Below are 22,053 nucleotides of genomic sequence, written 5' to 3' on the forward strand. Positions count from 1 at the left end.
CATCTTGTATTTTGGCCTTCCTCAAGCCCTCTCATGGCCGGATATGCCATATCATAAACTGAGCTCCTCTTGGTTTCTATTGGCTCTTTAACAGGAACGGTGGGCCTATAAAAAGCCAGCAGATTCAGTAGGGCATGAAAGGTATATGGGTGAGGCCGGTGGAGTCAGCGGTGCACTGAGAGACCAGGGAGGACTGCTGAGTGGCTGGAGCAGAACATTGAGGGCAGATCCTGTTTGGAAAAAGTGATGGTAAAAGGTTTGAGAGAGGATACCAATTATTGTGTGTTTGGAAGAGCATGGGGGGGAGAGAGAGTTTTGGAGAGCGAAATAGAAAGAGGTGGGTGTTTGAGAATATGTTTGGGACAGGTTGTGGATGTGGTAGTGTGTATGTGCAGGAAGAAGAGAGGGAAGTGAGCACCAGGAGGGTTGCAGAGAGTAGAGGGAAATGTAGTAGTGGGAGAGAGGAGTGTTGGAGAGAGTGAAGGCCAGGAAGGAGAGTTAGTGGGAGGAGACATGAGAGTAGGTATAGAGCCGCAAGGCTAGTGGACAATGTCTAGAGAGACAGAGAGAGGGGTGGGAGAGGGGCAGGGGGAGAGAGAGGGAGGGGGGAGGGAGTGGGAGAGGGACAGGGAAGGGGCGGAGGGAGGGAGGGAGGGAGGGAGGGAAGGAGGGGGAGGGAGGCAGAGCGGTCTGACAGACAGATTCTACCATAGCGTGAACAATCAGACTCTACCACTTTGGGTCCCTTGGGAAGTGCCTGAGGAAGAGAGGAAGATAAGTCCATGCCTTTAAGCACGCTTTAGGCAAGGAGATAGACCAGGCAGTCCGGGTACCCTGGTGGTAATCTGACAATATTATAATGATGGTGGTTGAATAGGAAAGCCCCGGTTAGGGCGGTGGGGACCCCCACTTGGAGTTCCAGGTAAGGTGCAAGGGCCACCCCTAGCCTGCCAAATGAGTGGCTTATACTTATTTTAAAAAAGGTTGAAACTTAAACTATTAGCCAGTGGGGCAAGGTTCTTTGAGCCACGTGTCACAGGATGCAGCATGTCTGACAAAGGGGCAAGAAGTCCCAAAACAGGGCAAGAGATTGGCCCATTGCTGACACTACGTGTTACAGGAAACTTCTTGTTTCTGGCATTTTGGTACGAGATCCAACATGATTATTTCTGAGAAGGGATAACCTCTTGAAGGTACACAACATGCTCATTATGTAAGCTTTCACCCAAAACGCTGCCGTTTTAATTTGGAGAGAACAGTAACGATTGGGAGCAGGACTGAACTGTAAAACAGACTTTCACTTCTTAAAACAGAAGTGTTTGGTTCAAAAGAAGGTCTATGCTAAAATGTATTTAAAATACCAGGGATGTGATTTAAATTGAAATGTGCAAATGGCTTAATTCACCAGAAACCTTTTCAGCAAATGCTTGTAAAATTCAGATGACACAATTGTCAGAATGTGCCATTTGAATTAGGGGACCTTAGACACTTGTGATAAACCTATAGAATACAAATATTAAAGAGTTCTATATGACACAATATTGTGAGTTTAACAAAGAAAAAAGACTCCAGGTTAAACTAGCATGGTGCAACAACAGTTTCAGGGGGTGTGTTGTGTTATTAGCTTCTGTGCTCGGCACACTAATCCCACCCTGTAGCTCTTATTAGATGGGTCAAAATTTCATTTTTGGAGGTTCTGTCTCAATTCTATGGCACCCCAACATTTTTTCCTCTTTAGAATTGAGGATCGTTTACTTTTTTAATGGTCCGAGCAACTTCAGTAGAGGTCCCCGTCACTGCAACCTTTTTTAATTATGTATTCTATGGTCCCATGGTAGCCCACATTGCTCCTGGTCCAGGGATGCTTTTTAAGCACCCTATTTTCCCCTATGTTGATTATATCACCCTACATTGGATTTATAGAGTTGGCTGGGGCAGCCGTAATTTTGTTTCGGTTGCATCAGGGCTGCAAGCAGAATTTATTGCATCAATAGTCCAATGTTATGTTTTGGTAGCCATATGGGCATAGCATTGTATTTTGTAAACCCTGTTCACTGTCATTTTGATTCTAGGCATTCCTTTGTGTGGGCAAACCATGAAGAAGGACTTGCATGACAGTTACACATACATGGTCTAGAGTGATTTGAGCTGGTTTAGACAAGTCCCTGACATTTGGGATTGCAGCATAGCGTACCGAAGAATTTTTGCCACGAGTAAGCTGTTGCTGGACTTTTAGCGCAAGATCTGGCCATACTGGTCTGACCCTGTGTCCTTTGCTTAGCTCTGATTTGGATGTTCTGTTGTTGGGCATCCTTTTAGAACTGACCTCATCTTCTGCTTATTGACGGTTGGGCCTAGCTTCTCGTGCTGGGTAAATTTTTGGGGCTGTAATACAAATTCCCGTTTTTACTCTGTGTCGTGCGCCTTGGTGTTGCAAGCTGCTGCCTTCCGAAAGGGTTGTTTGACTCCACTCCCCCACCTCATCTACTTGTATGGGATATCCTGCATCACCCCCACCATTGCTCTCTGTCGGACTGTCTTCTGCGGGTGGGCTGCCACTCTTTTTTTCCTTTGAGCTGCCAGAACCTCCTTGTCCAGGTTCTTTGTCCTCTGGTGCCATCTTTGCCATTGCTTTCACTTCTGGCTGAGGGTCCTGCTCCTAGGAAGGCTAATTCTTCTTCTTTTGGGTCGTCTGGGTTGTCGTTGATCCTGGGTTAAAGTCCCTGTATGACCAGATCCTGCTTTCCGCCTACAAAGAAGACATTTTACTCACCATGTTGCACTGTTTTGTTGGGCAAAGTTTTCAGTAACTATCTTTTGGGTCTGGTGTTGGGTTGGAGGAGTATTCAAGATCCCTACCTCCAGGGGTCCCTACCTTCAGGGATCCGTATGATCCAAGATCTTTAGATTCTCCATCATGGGGTCTGGCATGGATTCACATGCTCATGAATATTCCTAGTCGTCAGGCTGGGAATCCTCTGTAAAAGAAGAAATCGGTTTCAGTTTCGTTTCAGTATTCTCCTAATAACCAATCAATGGTCTCTGCCCCCAGCCAATGACTGCCCTCTACCTAAGCCCCTCCTCAGGCAGCCATCTTCAGATTTTTACCGCACGTTCAAGTGTTGGGAGCCCTCGTGCTTCGCTCTCGAGCTTTTACTGCGTATTGCGTTTTCAAAAGAGTTTACTCTTATTTTTTCTGTCAATTTGAGCCTCAAGCTCCACCGATTCATCTTCCGATCAATGGGGACCCGTTTCGGAAATCTCTACGCCCCTCAAGGGCAATTTTTTTTTTGTCGAATTTCACTTCTTGGAGGATTCCAGAAGATCTTATAGGCCTACCCCTCGTGGCCGAAGACAAAGGGGACTTTAGGATCTGCCCAGTATGTGGACTACAGAATGTCTTCAAGGAGGATGGGCACTTCCGGTGCCTCTACTGCCTTCACGCGGATACAGCGCATGTTGAGGAGGCCTGTGCGTTCTGCAAGGACATGTTCTCCTGGACCATGAAGGACCGTCACAAGCGACTTGTTGACTGGCTGGAGTCAAAGAGCCCGGCGGCAGGTGAGCCTCGGCAACGTACCTCTCCCAAGAGGAAACCCGAGCGGTCTTCTAAGACCTTTGAGGGCGCTCTGGCGACAGGGGCCCAACATAAGGCTAAGCACGTGAGTCTGCGGGCACCGGGAGGGCCGTTGGTACGGGCTCCTCAGCTGCCAGGCTGGGCACAGCATCGCAGTCAACCACGAGCCAACGTTCTAAACATGTTGGGAAATTGAAAGATTTGGCGTATGTGCTTGCAAAACGAAGGATTGCTATGGGATGGAAGAAGTGCCACAAGCCACGGGTGGAGGTATGGTGGAAAGATTTACAGAAATGGGCAGAGGCTGAAACAATGGTATGTCGAGATACTAGCAGCATGGGTGTGGAAGAAGTGGGCCCCCTAATGGCATGGAAATTATTGATAGCGGAAATGTTTGGAATAACAGGCTCATAAAGGGGGAGGGATTGGGGGAGCAGTCACTAAAGACTAAATGTGTTTAATGGAACTGTCATAAATTGCACTGCATGTTTGGTTTGAATAAAATTAATAAAGACATTTTTTTAAAAAAAACATGAGCCAATGTTCTGGCTCGATGAATAGGAAGTCTGACAACCCGGGGAGGCTTCTGGAGAAGGCCCGGTCGGTTCTGACAGGAGAAAGCCAAGTGGGAGCGAGGCAGAGGCCCTCCCCCACAGTGAAGGCATCAGATGCGCCTAAGGCCGTGAAGGCCCAGATTCACCAGGCTAATGCCTCGATTGAGGGGGTGGCAGTGTCCCTGGCGAAGGCCGCGGGAGCGGCCCCAGTGGAGACAGCCCCCAAGCCAAGAGTTTCCCTGCCCGGCCGGAGGAAATCATCTTTCACACCCATCGATAAGACCCCCATGTAGCCCCTGGGTGAGAAAAAGGGGGGAGGGCACAATAGTGCTACCGGACTCAGATATCTCCTCCGAGGACGAGCTTTCAGGGCTCAAGTCAGTTCTTAACAAGCAGTTCGCTGAGGTCAGAGCCTATGGGAAGGAACCCCGACGAGGCGGATGTGGAAAGCGACAGGGGAGATGGCGAGGAACGGCAGAGCGACGAAGAGCCGGAGGAGTCTACACCGCTGCAGACGCTACTGTCGCAACCGCTGCCTCCACAGACGGACAGGTCGGAGGACATCTTGCTAGCCTTGCACACGCTGTGCACAGAAATAAGGACAAGGATGCCTTTGCCTCCGGCGGACGATCCTGTAGCTCTTGGACCGTCGGAGAGCCCTCCATCCAAGTGAAGGCGGTTCCATCCTCCCCCGCCCTTCCATCCTTCACCTCCATCCCCTCCATCGAGGGAAGAGACTGAGACCGGGACGAACGACGGTGGCGACGACGGAGCTGATCTCCCGTCGCCCCCACCCCGGGTTTCTCCTCCCGACGAAATTGGCTCCTTTCACACCATGATCGCTAGGGCCTCAGAGCTTATTCAGCTATGCCCCGAAGAGCAGAAGGAGGGATTCCTTTACCAACGACGAGAGGCCAAGAGGAAGACCATGCTTTCGGTCCCGCTGTTGGACGACATCTGGGACGAGGCAGTGGCCCTCCTGAAGAACCCATCCTCGGCCCCGGTGAAGAGGGACCAGTACGAGAAGTAGTACCGGGTTCCAGACTCTACACCGATGTGCCTCAGAGCGCAGCCGTCCCCGGACTCGGTGGTCTCCGCGGCGGCCAAGAGGCAATCGGCTAGGGCGACGGCATCGACTTCCACTTCCCCGCCGAACGGCAAGGGGAAGAAGCTGGACACCATGGGACGTCGGGTCATCTCGTCGTCGGCGGCGACGACCAATAAGGCAGCCAACACTCTTGCTATCGTGGCCCGCTACGATAGGAAGCTGCGGTTTAAAATCGCCCCCCTCCTGGACTTCCTCCCAGATGGTGGCTTCAGACCACGCCATCACGGTGGCCATTGACATGGCCGACACCGGCTTCTGCCAGATGGACAACAGCGTTTGCCTTCACCGGCGTGGCTGGCTCAGGGTCACCGACTTCCGTCAGGACGTTCAGACGAGGGTACTGGTCATGCCCTTCGACAGGAACAACTTGTTCGGTACGGCAGTAGACGAGTCACTGCAGGCCATCAAGGCAGACACTGAGACGGCCCGTGCCTTGGGCATGCTCCAACGACGGCTGTACTTTCGGCTCTCGGGAGGCAAGTCACAGGATGCCTCCAAATTATTAGGCGGCAGCTCTTCTTCATACCGTCAGGCGGCCCGTTCTTCGTCTCAGCAAGCTTACAGAGGCCGAAACAAGGCCGACGGACATCGTTGTCGCCAAGGGGCCCAAGGTGCTAAGGCCTCTGCAAAGCAGGACTGAACCAGTCGTGACGTCGGGCCCCCATCCGAGCACCACGGTGGCAGGCCGACTGGCGAACTTCGTTGGTGCATGGATTTCCATCTCCGACTGTTGGATGCTGGATGCCCTGGCCCAGGGGCGCACTCGGGAGTTCCAAAGGAAGTGTCCCCGTTTTCCACCTGTGGCCAGGAAAGAAAACCACATTACACAACTACTTCTGGAGGTACGATCAATGCTAAAAAAGGGCCCGATTGAGCTTGTCCCGAAGAGGCTCCGGGGCTCTGGAGTATACTCGCAGTACTTCCTTGTTCGAAAGAGGACCGGCGGCTGGTCGCCCATCCTAGATCGCCGCCGCCTCAACAAATACATAAAATCCCAGAAATTCCAGATGGTCACCCTTCAGCACGTGCTGGGACAGCTGGAAGAAGGGGACTTCCTGTTGTCGCTGGACCTGGAGGATGCCTACTTCCACATCCCCATTCACAAGGGGCATCAAAAGTTTCTGCGCTTTGTGGTCCATGGACGGCACTACCAGTTCAAGGCCCTCCCCTTCGGTCTGAAGACGGCCCCAAGGGTCTTCACCAAGTGCCTGGCACCGGTGGCGGTGCGCCTGTGCCTGTAGGGGATCCACGTCTACCCCTATCTGGACGATTGGCTCATGCGTGCGAAGTCAAGGAACTCGCCGTCGGACACACAGCGAGGACCGTCCACCTGCTCACGGAACTGGGTTTCTCGATAAACTATGCAAAGTCCTGCTTGGAGCCATCTCAGGACGCCCAGTTCCTGGGAGCCAGATTCAACATGGTGGCACGCCTAGCCGCACCGTCGGAGGACAGGATAAAGGCCATCCTGGGCAAGGTGCAACGGCTGTTGACCATGAAGGTTGCCAGGGTGAGGTCCATCAAGTCCCTGCTCAGCATGATGTCATGCATTTACCTCGTTCAGCTGTGCAGACTGCGGATGCGGCCGCTGCAGGAGTTCCTCGACGCCCATTGGATGCAGGCGATGGGAAGCTTCGAGGAGAAGATCGCCCTCAACAAGACTTTCTGTTGGGCGATTCTATGGTGGGGGGTCCGCGCACATCTAGCGGCTGGCACGGATTTCTAGACCCCAGCGCATCAGGAGACAGTGACAATGGACGCCTCCCTGGAGGGATGGGGCGCACACACCGGAAATCTCCACGCAAGAGGCCTTTGGCTCCCGGAGGAAAAGTCATTGCACATCAACGTCCTGGAGCTCTGGGCTGTGTTTTGGGCCATCAAGTCATTCCTTCCATCCCTCAGGGGCAAGGTGGTGCGGATCTACCGACAACACCACAACGATGTTCTACATTCAGAAGCAGGGGGGCACCAGATCCCCTACTCTCTCCAAGGAAGCGCAGGACCTATGGACTGGGCCGTCGCCCAAAGGATGTTCCTGGTACCTTTTCATCTGGCAGGAGTGAAGAACACTGTTGCCGACTCACTCAGCAGGGAGCTGTGCTCTTGCCGCGAGAGGGAACTTCGGCAGGATCAGGTGGACCTATTGTTTCGACGATGGGGCAATCCCAAGATCGATCTGTTTGCGATGGCGACGAACACCAAGTGCCGGAGGTTCGCCAGCTGGTTTCCCCTGCCGGGGTGCATTGGGGATGCATTCTCATTCCCCTGGGACGGCCCATTTCTCTGTGTTCCCGCCGTTGCTCCTACGACTCGTCCGTCAACCCAGACTGTGCCGGTGCAGGATGATCCTCGCCGCACTGGCGTGGCCGAGGCAGATATGGTACCCGTACCTTCTGGACATGTCACCTTCCCCTCCAGTCAAGGTTCTGGCGGTCGCAGATCTTCTTGCCAGGGAAGGAGGCGAGAGCCTGCACCACAACCCATTGTCGCTGAACCTGCAGGCCTGGCTCCTGCAGCGCTAGAGTTTGGTGGATACGAGATCCCGGCGGACTGCAAGGAGGTGCTTGCCAAGGCCGGGGCTTTTCTGATTCTTAAGTGCTACGGACATAAATGGAAGAGGTTCACCGTCCTGTGCCGTGCACAGAAGTTAAACCCTCTACGGATTTCGGCCCCTCAAGTGCTGCCTTACTTGCTGTCGCTGGCCAAGGTGGGGCTGGCGCACACCTCTATCAAGATCCATCTGACTGCTATCTCCCGCTACACAAGAACTCTGGGGCGATCGTCGCTGTGGTCGCATCGCCTGGTTAAGGAGTTCATGAAAGGACTTTTCCGCTCGTTCACGCCGGTGAAGGCTCCGGGCCCCGGCATGGGAGCTCATTGTGGTGCTGACTAGGCTCATGGGTCCTCCGTTCGATCCTCTGCATTCGCCACCTCTGAAATTCCTGTTGTGGAAGATGGCGTTCCTGGTGGCCATCACCTCCGCACGACGAGTGCGAGAGATCGGGCCCTCTCCTGTAAGCCTCCGTACTTGACTTTCCACGCAACGAGGGTCGTGCTGAGGAATCACCCCTCCTTCATGCTCAAGGTGCCGTCGGACTTCTATCTCAACGAGCCCTTGGTGTTGCCTGTTTTCTTCCTGTCACCGGCTGAGAGGACTTTGCACTCGCTGGATGTGGCTAGAGTGCTGAAGTTGTATGTGGACCGCACAAAGAGTTTTCGGAAGACGTCATAGCTGTTTGTAAATTTTGGCCCTGTGAACCAGGGGAAGGCCCTCTCCAAGGCCTCCATTTATAGGTGGCTCTCCGGCTGCATCACACAATGTCACCGGTTGGCAAACTGACCGTTGCCTGGCCGTCTGAGAGCCCATTCGACCAGAGGGATCACTGCAACTACGGCGTTCCTGTCTGATGTGCCCGTGCTGGACATCTGCAGGGCTGCTACATGGAGGTCGACGCACACCTTCACGAGTTTCTACTGCGTCGACCGGGATTCCAGGGAGGAGTCCAGAGTCAGCCAAACAGTGCTGCGCAACCAGTTCGCTTGAAGGTGAGCCTGGTGAGGAGGTAAGAGATGCTTAATGTTGTGTTGTTGAAATGCTTAATGTTGAGCCTTGCCACCTCGCGTGGTTGTGCATCTGTGTACTGCTATGTATTCTTGTATTCATGAGCATGTGAATCCATGCCAGACCCCATGCTGGAGAAGGAACAAGTTACTTACCTGTAACTGTTGTTCTCCACATGGGTCTGGCATGGATTCACGAAGCCTCCCGCCTACCCCTCTGCGGCTCTTCTCTTGGTCCTACTGCCACTTTACGTGCTACCAAATCTGAAGATGGCTGCCTGAGGAGGGGCAGTATGACCCAGAGACCAGTGATTGGTTATTATGAGAAAGACAGTTCAGAACGAAACTGATTTTTTTCTTTTACTGAGGATTCCCAGCCTGACGGGGCATATTCATGAGCATGTGAATCCATGCCAGACTCATGTTGGAGAACAACAGTTACAGGTAAGTAACTTGTTCCTTCTGCATGTCCCCTCAACCACATTTTGCTTTTTGTATTGGCTCGAATCCTGCTCTCCAACCCTTGTCCCTTGGGTTGCTGGTTCTGATACCTGGCATTGGATATCTTCAAGAGGTGGTTCTCTGGCATTCCTTGAGGTCAATTGCATTCTTCTCTGCTCCTGTGGGGTAGAACTGGGACTTCCCTGGACTTTAACCACAACCACAGGTTTGCCTACTGCTTTTGTCCCGTTACTCCTCTGAGTTGACATTTACAGGTAGGTAATTGTACATTGACATATTTCCTGTGGTCCCCTATGGTTCTCTCGATTATTAAGCCTAATGACTAGAATTCTAGCTGGTACTAAAGCACTATATTACACTACTCCTGGGAATACTGGTTACTTTGTTGGGCGTGTGGCTAATTTTGTGTTGTTGTCTTTTATAGAAGTGTAAGGATCCCCTAGGGCTAGAACTGTGAGCCTAACCCAATCTTGCCTTTTAGCGGTTCCTGGGTTGGATTATTAAAGTGTAACACCCTTTTCTCCCTCTCAGTGTATATATTCGATATTTATATATCTACAGTTGCCACCTGACAGTCATGTTACTACATGCTTAGTGGGTGAGGAATATTGTGATTGTAACACATCTTGACTCTTGATAATGACTAAGTCAGCACAATGTTTTACTGTGTTCAGGGTTCTCTTGTCTCCTCACCCCCCCCCTCCTTAGACTGTATGTGCAGTGTCTAGAGCAGGTAGTGGGCTTGCATTTTATTAATAGGGGTGGACTGTGTCTTCAGAGACCAATGCTGTTTTATAGATACACTGGTTTTATCACATGCTATCTATAACCAAGGTACTTATTTTGACCTGATAAGAGATTATATACATTAAAGTTTGTTCTTTCAGATGCCAGTGTTATGTTCTCTTTGTTTAACTTTGTCTGCTAACTGGACTGTACTACCTGCCTTCTTTCTCCCTTGAGTTAAACCTTTCCTCTCTGGCATTGCTGCCCTCTTCAATGGGTTTAGTTTCCCTTTTGGTTTCACCAATGGTTGGATTGCAGACCCCTGTTGCAAACAATGTTATGTGTATTCATGATATGAAGGACCAAAAGGCTTTGAAAAACTAGGCAGTACTCTTAATTATAACACACACTGTGGGAACTTAAGGGGTTAACACCTTATGTTTATAATGTACTACCACATATAACCCATTGTTCTGTGCTGTGCAATGCAGGATGAACATTGGATCTAGAAGCGTTCACTCATTTTCATGACTCTGGGGTGAGAACAGAAGCGCTGCAAATCATAACCACTCTGCCTCCACTAAAATGTTTAAAATGTCAAAGAACTTGTTTTGCATTTCAAAGACATTTGAAGTTGAACCAGGGGGTTGTCCAATCATTTGGAATTATTCCGATTCACGCGCATGGCCTACAGAAGGATAATGTACATTTAACCTGGAAAATAACGTACATGATTAAATCATGTGACTTTAGCAAAATGGTGTGTAGCAGAGTGAACCCTGCTCTTTAAGGTAAATAGAAAATTGTTTATCTTGGCATGAAGTTTGATGGTCCAAACCGTGCTTTGATATGAATATTTAAAACAAAGGGTGTTTAAAATGAACAAATTGGATTGTTTGCGCATAACAACAGATGGCAGTCCAAAATATTTATTCTCCCCCAACCTGAAATATAAACAAAAAAATCCACAGTGGGTACAGGGATTCAGATTAAGGAATATATAAGTCCACTGCCACAAGAACACATAGAGACAAACATAAAGGCAGAGACAGAAACAGCGCCACATGGATGGAGAGCAGGGTCAGTCCTGCTAGCTAAAGGGCAGGGAGATTGAAGATGGCAAACTGTAGCAGAAATACCCATGGAAAGGTAAAAGATCCTAAGTGTAGTATACAAGCCTTCCTTCAAACGGGTAAGTATTAGACACATTATTCAAAGTTCTGGGTGCTGGGGAGGTATACAGGCCCTGACACTGGAGCCTGTGCAAAACATGAACTAAGAAAAGTTTCTAAATTTAAAGACACTCCCGTCCCCTGCACACCATTCAAGCTGAAATAAATCAGTCAATACAGTACTTGTATTTTCAATAATATATAATTCTGAATGATCAGCTAAAGGTGTAAGTAAATGTACTTTCAAATTAGCAATTTGATTTATACAAACAATAATTCATTTCACAAATGGCCATCATAAAAAGCAAAAAGGAAACAGAAACAAAAATTGTTCTTTTCTGCGTTGTGATTTCCAGCTCTACGCGTTTCGGGGAAACTCCCCTTCTTCAGGAGCAATAAAAATCTGCAATTACATATATAAATACAGTTAATCATCACCTTTACATCTGTTGAAAGATCAAGAAAACCTTAGACATAGTAACAACCACAGTTAATTACAATTTATTCAAAGTGACTAATAATCAAAAAAAGCTCATTCCCTGTGTATTTTTGCTCAATGGCTGGTGAACCGTGGTTCCAACACTGATGTGACTCCAAAAAGAGGAACTAAAAGAAAAATTCTAAGGACATTAGAAAACAAAAATCTAATGTGTCCCAATGTATATTCTATTTCAAAAGATCTAATGTCAGAGTAGTCAAAGAATGTCCAGTCATCTCTAATCCCTAAAGAGTCCCAGAAGGGTGTCAAATAACGTCCCAAGATCATACTAGCTAATCATGAAACAAAGAACCTAAAGTAGTAAGTCAACTCAAAATAGAATGCTATCCACCCAATAAAGAGTAATATGCTTACCCAAACAGTATAGAGAATTACCAGCAATTCTCAAACGAACCGTGATGAAAGAAACACCAGGTTAAACCACCTTCGGTGAAAATATAATCCAAGGCTCCTACGGATATTGGGATTCTAAGGAAATATAAACACCCCCAATTAGTGTTGACATTAGTAACCAACTGAATAGAAAGTAACTTAAATCCAATAAGGACTACTTTTACCTCAAAAGACGTATCTGTTGAACATATGTTAACTTCAAAAGCAGGACCGGCGGATTCAACTTATCCTGGATAAATAAATCCAATATTCAAATGTAACGTCTAGCCACTTGCAGGCTACAAATCCCATACTGTGAAATTCAAAAAAAGGGGTAAACACAAATATAGCCATTACAGTCAAACCTCAATGGCCCAATGTTAAATAGAAACTAAGATTGTGCTAACTACAGCAACCATAAATAATACTTACAGAGAATGAAAATAGTCTTCTATACAGGCAACAATCCGTGAAGTTAAATGTGACACACACCGCTTCCATGATGTCCACAAACGGACTGAGTAACTGTGTTGACTTAAATGAGACCAGGCAAATCTTGTGACGTCGTCACGTGACTCGGAGACCTCCAAAGCCGACGCCGCCTCGAGTGAAGGCGTCCCTCGGTTCTAGCATAAAAAGGACTTAAATATAACTCGTATGCACACGATATGATGTGCATCGTGTGTGCAACTAACTCCAATCAACAGCTGAATACATCGTATATGCGGTGTATTTCCGAAGTCACATGACGACGTCACGTGACAATGTCACGTGACCCGGAAATTAAAGCGTCTCTCTGCTCTACAAGCCCGCATCATGGTACTTCAAAATCTTAAATATAACACCTATCTAAGCAATATTAACATATAGGTAAAAGAATATGTTAAGAGCTCAATCCAGTATTCACCAAACTATATCAATCGTGCAGTGAACTTCCAAACTCACATGAGTGTCACTTGCCGACGCCACACTGCACTATAGAGATGTAAAAAAAATAATGAATACTGCTCCAAATAGGTGAAATAGATTTTTTTACACCATAAAAAAACCAAAAGTACTTTCTTTTTGTTTTTTTAATCATCTGGATGGGTGTTTATTTGTGTAGAGATATGCAGTCTGTTTTAATTTTTATTTACATTCTTTTATCATTTATTATTTTTTTTGCATATTCGTTTGACTTTCGGTTTTTTTATGGTGTAAAAAAAATCTATTTCACCTATTTGGAGTAGTATTCATTATATTTTTACATCTCTATAGTTTGATTTGGCCTCTTTAAGGCTTTAAGGCATCGTCATGTGACTTCGGAAATACACCGCATATACGATGTATTCAGCTGTTGAATGGAGTTAGTTGCGCACACGATGCACATCATATCGTGTGCATATGAGTTATATTTAAGTCCTTATTATGCTAGAACCGAGGGACGGCTTCACTCGAGGAGGCGTCGGCTTTGGAGGTCTCCGAGTCACATGACAACGTCACATGATTTGCCTGTTCTCATTTAAGTCGGCACAGTTACTCAGTCCGTTTGTGGACATCATGTGAGCAGTGTGCGTCACATTTAACTTCATGGATTGTTGCCTGTATAGAAGACTATTTTCATTCTCTGTAAGTATTATTTATGGTTGCTGTAGTTAGCACCATCTTAGTTTCTATTTAACATTGGGCCATTGAGGTTTGTTTGACTGTAATGGCTATATTTGTGTTTACCCCTTTTTTTGAATTTCACAGTATGGGATGTGTAGCCTGCAAGTGGCTAGACGTTACATTTGAATATTGGATTTATTTATCCAGGATAAGTTGAATCCGCTGGTCCTGCTTTTGAAGTTAACATATGTTCAACAGATATGTCTTTTGAGGTAAAAGTAGTCCTTATTGGATTTAAGTTACTTTCTATTCAGTTGGTTACTAATGTCAACACTAATTGGGGGTGTTTGTTTCCTTAGAATCCTAATATCCGTACGAGCCTTGGATTATATTTTCACCGAAGGTGGGATAACCTGGTGTTTTTTTCATCACGGTTCATTTGAGAATTGCTGGTAATTCTCTATACTGTTTGGGTAAGCATATTACTCTTTATTGGGTGGATAGCATTCTATTTTGAGTTGATTTTTACTACTTGAGGTCCTTTGTTTCCTGGTTAGCTAGTATGATCTTGGGACGTTATTTGACACCCTGCCGGGACTCTTTAGGGATTAGAGATGACTGTGGACATTCTTTGACTACTTGGACATTAGATCTTTTGAAATAGAATATACATTGGGACACATTAGATGTTTGTTTTCTACTGTCCTTAGAATTTTTCTTTTAGTTCCTCTTTTTGGAGTCACATCAGTGTTGGAACCACGGTTCACCAGCCATTGAGCAAAAATACACAGGGAATTAGCTTTTTTTGATTATTAGTCACTTTGTATAAATTGTAATTAACTGTGGTTGTTACTATGTCTAAAGTTTTCTTGATCTTTCAACAGATGTAAAGATGATGATTAACTGTATGTATATATGTAATTGCTGATTTTTATTGCTCCTGAAGAAGGGGAGTTTCCCCGAAACGTGTAGAGCTGGAAATCACAACACAGCAAAAGAACATAATTTTTTTTTGTTTCCTTTTTGCTTTTTATGATGGCCATATGTGAAATTAATTATTGTTTGTATAAATCCAATTGCTAATTTTAAAGTACATTTACTTACACTTTTTGCTAATCATTCAGAATTATATATTTTTGAAAATACAAGTACTGTATTGACTGATTTATTTCAGCTTGAATGGTGTGCAGGGCACGGGAGTGTCTTTAAATTTAGACAATTTTCTTAGTTCAAGTATTAGAAACTGCACATTAACAGTCAATTGGTCATCCATAAAACCATGCCAAATTAATAAATAACAACATGATGGCAACTGTAATGGGATGTCACATTTCAGAGATTTAAACAAACATGACAGCAAATTGTATTGATATGTAATGTTAGTGGACTTACAAATAAAATGGGACAGAATAATCTTGGGACAGGAAGCAGCATTGGTATCCTCTGGTGAAAGTTTTGGAAAGTTGTAATCTCATTGCCCGATAATAGGCAGCCTGTATAGAAGATCTAGAATCTGAGTCGGACATTAAACATCAAAACATAATAAAATGATCAGAGCAATATCGACTCTGCTGCTAGTTAATGAGATTTAAACAACAGAATGTGGCTGTAAATCCTATATTGGGCAATGTTGTTTATTTCTATTTTATGGCCTGAAGCAACTAATTAAGAAGCTTTGCAAATATGTAAAAATGTTTTTTTAATTTTGCTTCTTCTTAGTTTTCTCTTGGCTTACCTTTTCTTTTAAATATGTATCGAATTTGTAAAGGTTTTGTATAAACCGTAAACAAATACAAAATAAAATTAAAAAATAATAGAAAATGGCAATTTGCTGAAATATGCTGTTGATAAGGCACCAGCGTGTCCTTATCTAATCAAGTTTAATTTGCCTAATGTTTTCACGTGTTTACATGAATGCAAGATGAGAAGCATTTGTTTTGCTTTGTATGAGCACACTGTTTTAGTTTTTTTTGTATATTCAAGCAAATCATTTTCAGGCCATAGAACACTTGCTCTTATCAAGTGACCAATGCCCGTTTTCAGGGATTGGCTTTGATATAGAAGACACACTTTGGATTAGACTAGACCAAATTATCTGTACAATAGTACATAGCTACCTATGAAGTGTGTCAGGGGTGAAGTGAAGAGAAATATGCAGGAAAATAAATGCTTTGTAGAGTTTGTATTTTATGAATAAAACTTAAAAAGACACATTGGGCCTCATTACGAGTTTGGATGTAGCCATGGAGCTATTGGCTCCATGGCCTCCACCAAACCGGGCTCCATTACCGGGTTCCTGCAATGAGGAATAACCGGGTCATTCCGACATAGGAGGACCCGGTAATTACTCCTTGCAGGAACCATTCCCCATTCCCATTTGTGCCCCCATGGGGCTCAGTGGGAATGGGGACGGAGGTAACAACGGGCACATTACAAGTGTGGCGTTGTTACCTCCCTCTTCCCCTCGCGGGACCCGGAAAAGACGTCTGGTTTTACCAGACGTCTGGTCCGGGTCCCGCAAAGGGAACCTCGTAATCCGCACTCCCGGAATGAAGGGGCCGGTCCTGTACCGGCCCCTTCATTCCGGGAGCGCAAGGGTCGTAATGAGGCCCATAGTATCGTTTTTAACTCGTGCCAAATGAGAATGTGCTGAAAGTGTGCTACATTTGTTCAAAGGGAGATGCATCCCCCTGTGTCTTTAATGTCATGCTAAGTTTAAATTATCCTTATAGAGAAGCAACAAATTGTAGGCCTTTGAATGATGTAATAACGAGTTGCTAAGAAAATCTATGTAGAAGGGGATCCACGACTGTGTTAGAAAGGCAAATTCATCAAGAGGTGCCGACATGGGCAAGAAAGTCACTTTGCACCTTTTTCACAGACGAAAGGCACTGTGCCGATTTAAGGCCAACAGTGCAAACTCGGCAGTGGCAGTTAGTGCCCTTCTAAGTCGAGGGTAAGCCAGCTAATGCAATGTGTAAAAACACTTGACTCCTGGTCGCAGCTTGTGCCAAGCTAATCGGGCTGTTCTAGAAGACGTGGTTGAGCTTTTATAGCTTCTTTTTAGGTCAAACCCAAAAGTACATTGAGCAATGTTGTCAGTTCACCGAAAATATATTCATACCTAATACAAATGGTTTCACTTTAAATATTTTGTACCAAACATAAATGACTGACAATGTTTATTATTATCTGCAATTCTCTAAATTGACTTCAGGATTGGAGAATGCCTCCGTCTAGAGGGTACCTACCGATCATGGGATTGTCTTTAGGTGGTTGAGTACTGATTGGGGTTGTGAGAAATCTGGCCGACTACTAAAGGTTGCACATTTTCAAGTGGAGACGAAAGAAAAAACGTCGCTGGAGGTTTCGCTACTTTGCTTTTTTTCTTGATAAACATGTGTTGGGGTTTGTTGGAGTATGAACCTGGTGGAGCATGGAATTAAAGTATGAAATAATTGTGTTGAATGGTTATAAAATTGTATTCAATTTCCAGTGATGGAAATGTACCTAATCTAAAGTAAAGATTAATTTCAAGCATGAACACAGGAATGTTGAGGTTGTGGGTAAGGCATACGGAAAAACATACTAGTTTACATTTAGGTTCTGCGTTATTTAAATAGCCAGTAGTTGAATTACAATATGTCTGGTACAGCACATAAAATGCTATTTATTGTTGTCTTATTTTGTGTGCCGTATCTTAAATCCATATAAAATGTTGCTGTATTTTGTTTAAAGCTGGTCTCCCTTGTAAAGTCTTAGTTCCTTAATAACTGGAGATGTGTTTTGTGGTGGCAGAATGCACTTGTTTAGACTTGCCTCTCATGTTGAGATGGTCAGAGGGTTGAGTAATGTGAAGGATGTAAGAGAACTTAATAAGATTGTTAAAGAATTTACCAGAGGGATGAAGTAAAGCTTGGCTTAGAACATCTGTCAGTTCTGGTTTCTGATGTTTGCAAACTTTTTCTGTTAAAAAAAAAAAATAGTTTCTGATTCATAATGAGGCTTCTGTTTTGCTCACTGTTCTTACTGTATTTAAGGTGACCTTTCAGCACTGAACACTAGTGCCAGCGGCACACCTTCGGGGAGCCTGCAAGCCTTGCTGGGGACCAACCCGCTGCTACAGAACCAGCAGCCACTACTGCCATCCCTCCAGAGCCCTTTGGGGTTGCAGCTATTCCAGGGGCAATCACTACTCCTGGGGCACTTACATAGCTCCAATCCGCTAACCTGTCTTCTGCAAAACCTTCAGGTACAATAATGATGATGTTGCCCAGCTTGTCTGTAGAATTAACAGAAGCCAAACATTTTTAAAGAAAATGAAAATATGTTCATGATATGTTTATTCTTAAACACCCCTCTAATATGTAGAAAAAACAGTTTCATCTGGTAAGTGACTGATGTAAATTTCCTCACGGGTCCGTAATAACAGTCTGGTAAGAGAATAGAATGAAATATGAATAGGCCTCATCAACTGCCAGAAGAAGCCCAATATCTGGGCAGAACCATTTCCGACCACTCGCCACTTCTGGTGGGTTGGAATCACACTGGCCCCAGACCTCCTATCCCAATGTGGAGAATGCCGATAGATGCCCTGGGAGATCTGACATTTAGGGAAGACCTACACGAATTCATAGAAAGCTTCATAGAAAGAAACACCGGAAGCGTAGATCGCTTAAGCACAATGTGGGACGCCCTAAAAGTAGTAACGAGAGGGGAAATAATAGCAAAGGCAGGGGGCATTAAGAGACAACTTACGGACGAGCTGATCCACTGGGAGCAGCAAATATAGCAATTGGAAGCAGCCCCGGGCGCCACAGAACAAAGGGAGGATAGCCTCAAAGTACTCAGAACTAACTCTACCTTAGCATGGAATAGGCTCGCCAAATTTGATTATGCCACCAAAACTAATAGAATACACACGGAGGCAGACAAACCAGGCAGAATGCTAGCTTGGCTCTGCAAGAAAACACCCCAGACATACAATCACTGGGGTACAAACTGAAGAGGGGGGGATAGCACAGACCCAGCAAGCCATAAACGATACCTTTAAGGGCTTCTACGAACGCCTTTACTCTCATAATGACCAGATCCCCCTAGACAAAATCATGGACACCCTCGAAGAGATTGAACTCCCCAAGATGCCCCCTGAACAATCAGAGGCCCTAGATGCAGAAATCACAACCGAGGACATCACAGAAGCTATTAGATCACTAGCTACTTGCAAGGCGCCTGGGAGCGATGGTCTGCCCACAGAGTTTTATAAGGCGTATGAGTCCACCCTAACGCCCCTGCTACACGAGGTCTTTCAAGAAGCACACGAGACAGGGATATTACCCGATAGCATGAGAGAGACCCTCCTGATCCCGATTGTTAAGCCTAATAAACCCCCTGATAGATGTGACTCCTACCGCCCGATAGCAATGCTTAACTACGATGCGAAAATTCTGACAACAGTGTTAGCAAGTAGACTGGCCAGAATTATAGGGGGAGTAGTACATGAAGACCAATGTGGCTTTATACCAGCCCGAAACACAACCATGAATTTGCGCAGAGTGCAGCATGTTATCGCCCAAACTGAAGCTTGCACAGAAGCATACGCACTGCTGTCCCTGGACGCCATTAAGGCGTTCGATTCGATCTTTTGGGAATGGCTATTGGCGGTCCTGGAGGGGTTTGGCTTCGGCCCGAGGTTCATTAGGTGGATCAAGATACTATACACGGAACCTAGAGCCAGAGTAAAAACTGGGAAGCACATATCGGAGGTCTGGAACATATGCAGAGGAACTAGACAGGGTTGTCACCTCTCTCCCATGCTCTACGTACTAGGCCTAGAACCCATTGCTATCTATTTCCGTAAGCAATTTTTTGATGCTGGGATCCGGCTGGGAGACACTGACCACATTATCTCTCTCTATGCGGACGATATTCTTTTATTTGTTAGAGACCCATACTACAATGTGCCCACGATGCTGGAGGTCCTAGACAATTTCGCGAAGGTTTCTGGAATAAAATTCAGCAGAGCTAAATCCTGCCTCTTCCCCCTGGCAAATCTTAAGGGACAGGAAGAATCGGAGCTTCCCTCGGTGGGAATACGGTGGGAACATACCTCGTTCAAATACTTAGGCATACACATAATGCATTCCCCGGAACAAATGCATGAGCGCAACACTAAGGCTGCTCTCCCGGTCTTGAGGAAATCTATAGCCTTCTGGGCAAAACTTCCCCTATCCATGATGGGCAGGGCCTCCATAACTAAAATGATCGTCCTTCCCAGATTCTTGTATGGATTTCAGAACGTACACTTCTACATCAAAGCGCCCTTCTTTCGCCTACTGGAAAGTATGCTGAGAGATTTCCTGTGGGGGAAGGGAAGACGCAAGATAGCGCTTACCACGTTGTCATTACCGTATACTCAGGGGGGAATCCAACTCCCGAACTTTGAAAAATACTATCTGGCAGCGCAGCTTAGCTTTGTCACCAAGTGGCTAGCAGACGATGCCACATCGGAAACCCCTCTCCTGCAATCACTGGTCTCCCCGTTGTATATGAAAGAACTCTCCTGGGCCCCCACCCACCTGATAAGAAATGCCCCCCTAATGGTTACTCTTGGACGCAAAATCTGGCATAGGACTGAATCCCTCGCCCATGTCAAACACCAATACTCCCCGAACATACCGCTTGTCTCGGACCTATGCAGATCCCCCGGGGATCTGCAACACCTCAGGCACTGGGAACAGAAAGGGATATACTCATGGGGGGACTTATACACGGAGGGGGTGTTCAAAGAATTTGAAATACTTCAAGAAGAAAATGATGTCCACACAGGCCAGTTTCTGTGGTATCAAAAATTAAGATCCACGGCACGCGCCAGATGGTCGACATGGCCGGAGGAACCAGACACAAACCCCCTGCTTACGCTACTGTATGAACTGGGAGAAGGAGGGAGACCAGTGTCTCAGATCTATAGCCACCTAAATGATACCCCCAACCCACGCAGTGATGGACTGAAGTCCAGATGGGAAACAGACATAGGCCGAGAATTAACAGTTGGGGAATGGGAAAGAGCTCTGACATTTCCAAAAACAGTATCCAGAAATCATAGATTTAGACAAATACAATTGAATCTTCTGCATCGGACATATCTAACCCCATCCAGGCTGGCCAAACTCCATAAAACCCAGAGCTCCAAATGCACCTGGTGCGAAATGGACAATGCGGACCTGTTCCACGCATTCTGGCGGTGTGCCAGAACACAGTCCCTGTGGTCTTTAATTCAGCAGACAAGTGAAAACCTGGGGCTGACCAGATATAAATGGACTCCTGCGGAGTGCCTACTCGGCACATACCCCAGACCAGCAAAGCTAAAGCACCTCGTTAGATTAATGGACATTATGTGCATTCTGGCCAAGAGGACAATTGCAATGTCCTGGAAGAAACCATCGGGACCGCAACAGAAAATCTGGCACAGTGAACTGAAACGATGGGTGCTGGCAGAAACGAGAGCCTGGGAGGAAAGCGTGGCCAGATCCACAGATGTCTCGAGCACGACCTTAGACGCCTGGAAAGGACTCACAGACCCCTTGTTCTACCCCTCCGACGATAAGCCCCCATGAACCAGCACAAACCCACAGTGGGTAGACCCACGGACAGAATTGGACTCCTCGAGGCAGCCCAATCCAAACTTCATGCGATCCCTGCCACGGGAAGTTTCCCCCCCCCCTGAAAGTCCCAATCCCCCCCTGTGCCCCACTCGGCACCGGCTTCTCAAGATACAAACATTTGGAGATAGTTAAAGTTTTAATGTTAAGTTGTAAATGTTAATAATCCGAGATGCAATGTGATTTATTGTTTGATGGCACTCATGGCACTTTTCCTGTGCTTGTAATAAATAACAAATGCCAATAAACAGATTTGAAAATAAATCAACTGCCAGAAAAAACTAATTACTGTACCTGGTGTCTGTACTAGTTGTGGTTAATCCCCTCAACATCCTCCCCACTTGAGGCATATCCTTGCTGCAGGACAGCATACCTGAACATTATTTACGTAGCAGGTTTGGATTTAAAAAGGTATAGCTTGATGTGCTTACGCCGTCTGGTCCATGCGTGCCGGTCTGCTCCATACAAGGGAGTTGAGGCAGGTGTGCATTGATGAAAGGGGCACTAAGAAAGGCCAGTACAAATACAGGAATGTTTAGTGCTATACGGGTATGTATAGTGCTATTTTCTGCAGGCTCATGGGAAGGTTTAAAAGAGTGTGATTCCAAACTGGTGATGCTACTTCTACATCACCCAGCCACTTGGCTTCAAGGTCACCAGACCCATGAAAAAAGTGACAGTGGCTGCCTTTGCCTCCACCTACTCTCCTCCTCCCTTTCCTGCGGCTGATTCCCACCCTGACACAGCACAGCCCTCACTGCCTTTAATATCTCT

General features: G+C 46.3%; 1 protein-coding gene across 1 annotated transcript in view; it reads left to right on the forward strand.

Annotated features, from left to right (window-relative positions):
- The window catches only part of MBD6 (methyl-CpG binding domain protein 6), a 489,030-nt gene that overhangs the window by 362,763 nt on the left and 104,214 nt on the right, over positions 1-22,053 (forward strand). The window contains exon 10 of the mRNA XM_069653591.1: positions 17,659-17,870. Within this exon, the coding sequence (XP_069509692.1) occupies positions 17,659-17,870 (212 nt within the window). The remainder of the gene's footprint in view (positions 1-17,658; positions 17,871-22,053) is intronic.

The sequence above is a fragment of the Ambystoma mexicanum genome, chromosome 3q, assembly GCF_040938575.1.
Source record: "Ambystoma mexicanum isolate Mex_15411 chromosome 3q, UKY_AmexF1_1, whole genome shotgun sequence".
In the NCBI taxonomy this organism is placed as follows: Eukaryota; Metazoa; Chordata; class Amphibia; order Caudata; family Ambystomatidae; genus Ambystoma; species Ambystoma mexicanum.